At 27.0% G+C, this 3,532-nt stretch overlaps 2 protein-coding genes across 2 annotated transcripts; both read right to left on the minus strand.

The window, feature by feature from the left end:
- Nucleotides 1-136: 136 nt before the first annotated feature.
- ENU1_012740 (23S rRNA (uracil-5-)-methyltransferase RumA protein) lies at nt 137-1,576 on the minus strand (the record flags this gene model as incomplete). The annotated part of the gene is made up of 1 exon (XM_008856724.1): nt 137-1,576. One exon carries the CDS (start codon nt 1,574-1,576, stop codon nt 137-139), a length of 1,440 nt encoding a protein of 479 aa, XP_008854946.1.
- A 140-nt stretch (nt 1,577-1,716) lies between these two features.
- ENU1_012750 (glucose-6-phosphate isomerase, putative) lies at nt 1,717-3,357 on the minus strand (the record flags this gene model as incomplete). The annotated part of the gene is made up of 1 exon (XM_008856725.1): nt 1,717-3,357. One exon carries the CDS (start codon nt 3,355-3,357, stop codon nt 1,717-1,719), a length of 1,641 nt encoding a protein of 546 aa, XP_008854947.1.
- Between the last annotated feature and the right edge of the window lie 175 nt (nt 3,358-3,532).

Raw genomic sequence — 3,532 nt, forward strand, 5'->3', positions numbered from 1 at the left:
ATAAACAAAATGGTAGGACGTATGATGAAGTTAAGGTCCATTACGTTTTTAATTTTTTATTCTACTTTTGAAGTATTCCTTTTTCCTTTTCAAACAAGAATGGATAGAATGTAGTACTATAAATTAAAAATTAAATTCAATTAGGTGAGTTTATTTTCTTTAATAAACAAACTGTTTCTACATGTGGTGTATTTGGAAACATATCAACTAAAGTAATATTTTTAACTTTATATCCATTTTGTTCTAATACAATTAAATCTCTAATTAATGTTGTTGGCATACATGAAACATAAACAATTGTTTGAGCACCATATTTAATAATTTTTGATAATGCATTAGGATGAATACCTGTTCTTGGAGGATCAAGAACAATTAATTCTGGTCTATTTTCTTGAAGTTGATCTAATTCAATATTAACATCAGCAGCTCTAAATTCACAATTAGTTAATTTATTTAATTCAGCATTTAATTTTGCTGCACGTATTGCGTCTTGATTTAATTCAACACCAATAATTTTTTTACAAATTGGAGAAAGAAGTTGAGTAATAGTTCCTGTACCACAATATAAATCAAAAATAATATCACAATGTATTGTAGTTATATAGTCTCTTACTGTTTGATATAATACTTCAGCACCAAGTGAATTTGTTTGGAAGAAAGACATTGGTGTAATTTTAAAATGTAATCCAAGTAATTCTTCAGTAATATAATCATTTCCATATAATACGTTCATTTTATCATATCCAACAATATCTGTTATATCATCAAAAATACAATGAATAATACTAACAAGTTTTCCCATTAAAGGAAGTTCTAATAATTTATTTTTTAATTCATTTAAATCAACATTAAGTTGAGATGAAGTAATTAAACAATACATAATTTCATTAGTTTTCTTTGCTTTTCTAATTAATAAATTTCTTAAATATCCAGTATGTTTAATTTTATTATAATGTGGTATATTCTTTATTCTAAAATAATCTCTTGTAAATAAAAGAAGTTCATTAAAATCTTTATCAACTATTCTACAATCAATTGTTGTTACTACATCATTAAAATGATACATTTTATGTAATCCACATTCTAATGGTCCTCCAATATATCCATCTCCAAATGTATAATCCATTCGATTTCTATATCCAATATTGATTGGACTTGCTTTAATTCCATCAAATTGATAGTCTTTTATTTCTTTATTTATCATTTGTAATACTTGTGTCTTCTTCATTTCTAATTGATGTTGATATCCCATACTTTGATATAAACATCCTCCACAGTCTTTATTATGTTTACAAATATCTTCTACATCTTCTAATGGTGATTTTTCAATTACTTCAACACTTCCTCCTGGACATTTTCCTTTTCTAATTTTACAAATACAAAATGAAACTTTTTGTCCTGGAATAACATGATCTAACATAATTCTTCTTCCTTCAAAATTTACAACTCCTTTTCCCCCAAATTCTACTGAATCAACAATTCCTTCATATCTTGTTTTTCTTCTTAATTCAATTGGTTTTGTTGTTTTAATACTTTTTTCTTTATTATCATTATTATCAATTGGAGAAGAAGACATTTTTAAATGAATAAAATAACTTCTTTATAAGTTTTATTTTTTTTTTAAAAAAGGGTTTTTTTCTTCTTTTATCTTTTTCTTATTCCATTAAAACTCGTTTTATATTCTCTTTCAAAATAATTCTTTAATTCTTTATTCAATTAGTTCTTTCTCATATCTTTAACAAGATTAATAAGTCCACTTGTAGAACCATCATGTTTATTAACAAGACCTTCTGCTTCAAGGTCTTTTTCAACTGCTTTAGCAAGTTGTTTTCCAAGTTCAACTCCCCATTGATCAAATGAATTAACATTCCAAATACATCCTTGAACAAATATTTTATGTTCATACATAGCAATTAATGAACCAAGTACATATGGTGTCATTTTCTTAAAAACAATAGAATTAGTTGGTCTATTTCCTGGGAATAATTTATGTGGAAGAAGTTCTTTAATACGTTCATCTGACATACCTGTTGCTTTTAATTCTCCAATAACTTGTTCTTCAGTTTTACCCATCATTAATGCTTCTGTTTGTGCAATAAAATTAGCTAAAAGAACAGTATGATGTTTTCCAATTGGATTTAAACTATTTGCTGGAATAATAAAATCTGCTGGAATTAATTTAGTTCCTTGATGAAGAAGTTGATAAAATGCATGTTGTCCATTAGTTCCTGGTTCTCCCCAAATAATTGGACCAGTAGTATAATTAACTACTTCTCCATCTTTAGTAATTCTTTTACCATTACTTTCCATATCTCCTTGTTGGAAATAAGCAGCAAATCTATGAAGATATTGATCATATGGAAGAATAACATGTGATTGTGCTTGATATAAATTATTATACCATACTCCAAGAACAGCAAGTATAACTGGAATATTATGTGCAAATTCTGTATTTCTAAAATGTTTATCCATAGCATGTGCTCCTGAAAGAAGATCAAGAAATCCTTGTTCTCCAATAGAAATCATAATAGTTAATCCAATAGCACTCCAAAGTGAATATCTTCCTCCAACCCAATCCCAAAATTCAAACATATTATCTGTATTTATACCAAATTTAGAAACTTCTGTTGCATTTGTTGATACTGCTACAAAATGTTTTGAAATTGCTTCTTCATTTCCTGTTTTTTCTACAAACCATTTACGTGCAGAATGTGCATTCATTAATGTTTCAGCTGTTGTAAATGTTTTTGAACAAATAACAAAAAGTGTAGTTTCGGGATTACATTTCTTTAAAGCTTCTACCATATGTGTTCCATCAACATTTGAAACATAATGAAGTGTTAATCGTTCATGTTGATAATATTTAAGTGCTTCTGTAACCATAACAGGTCCAAGATCACTTCCTCCAATTCCAATATTAACAATGTCTGTAAATTCTTTACCAGTATATCCTTTAATACTTCCATTTCTTACTCCTTCTGCAAATTTTCCCATTTTATTAAGAACTGCATTAACACCTGGCATAACATCTTTTCCATCAACAAGTACTGGATTATTACTTCTATTTCTAAGTGCTGTATGAAGAACTGCTCTTTTTTCTGTAGTATTAATTTTAACTCCTGTAAATTCTGCTTCAATTTTTTCTTTTAAATGAACTGCTTCACATAATTTAATTAAAAGTTTCATTGTTTCTTCATCAATAAGGTTCTTTGAATAATCTACAAAAATATCTTCAAATTGAAGTGAAAACTTTTTAAATCGTTCTGGATCTTTACTAAATGCTTCTTTCATAACAAATGTTTTCATTTGTTCATACTTTGCTTCAAGAGCTTTATATTCAGGAAGAGTTGGTAACATTTTATTATCAATGTTTAAAAATTCTTTATTGTCCTTTTTATTTCTTCTCTTTGATTACGTTGATCCCACGTGTGTTAGAAGGGTTATTCTTTCGTTTTTTTGGATTTTTTCATTATATTGCTGTTCTGTTATCTTTTTTTGTTTTTGATGATGTTTTTTATAGAGAAATTGTTTT

The sequence above is a fragment of the Entamoeba nuttalli genome (assembly GCF_000257125.1).
Source record: "Entamoeba nuttalli P19 unplaced genomic scaffold asmbl_2172, whole genome shotgun sequence".
Lineage (NCBI taxonomy): Eukaryota > Evosea > Mastigamoebida > Endamoebidae > Entamoeba > Entamoeba nuttalli.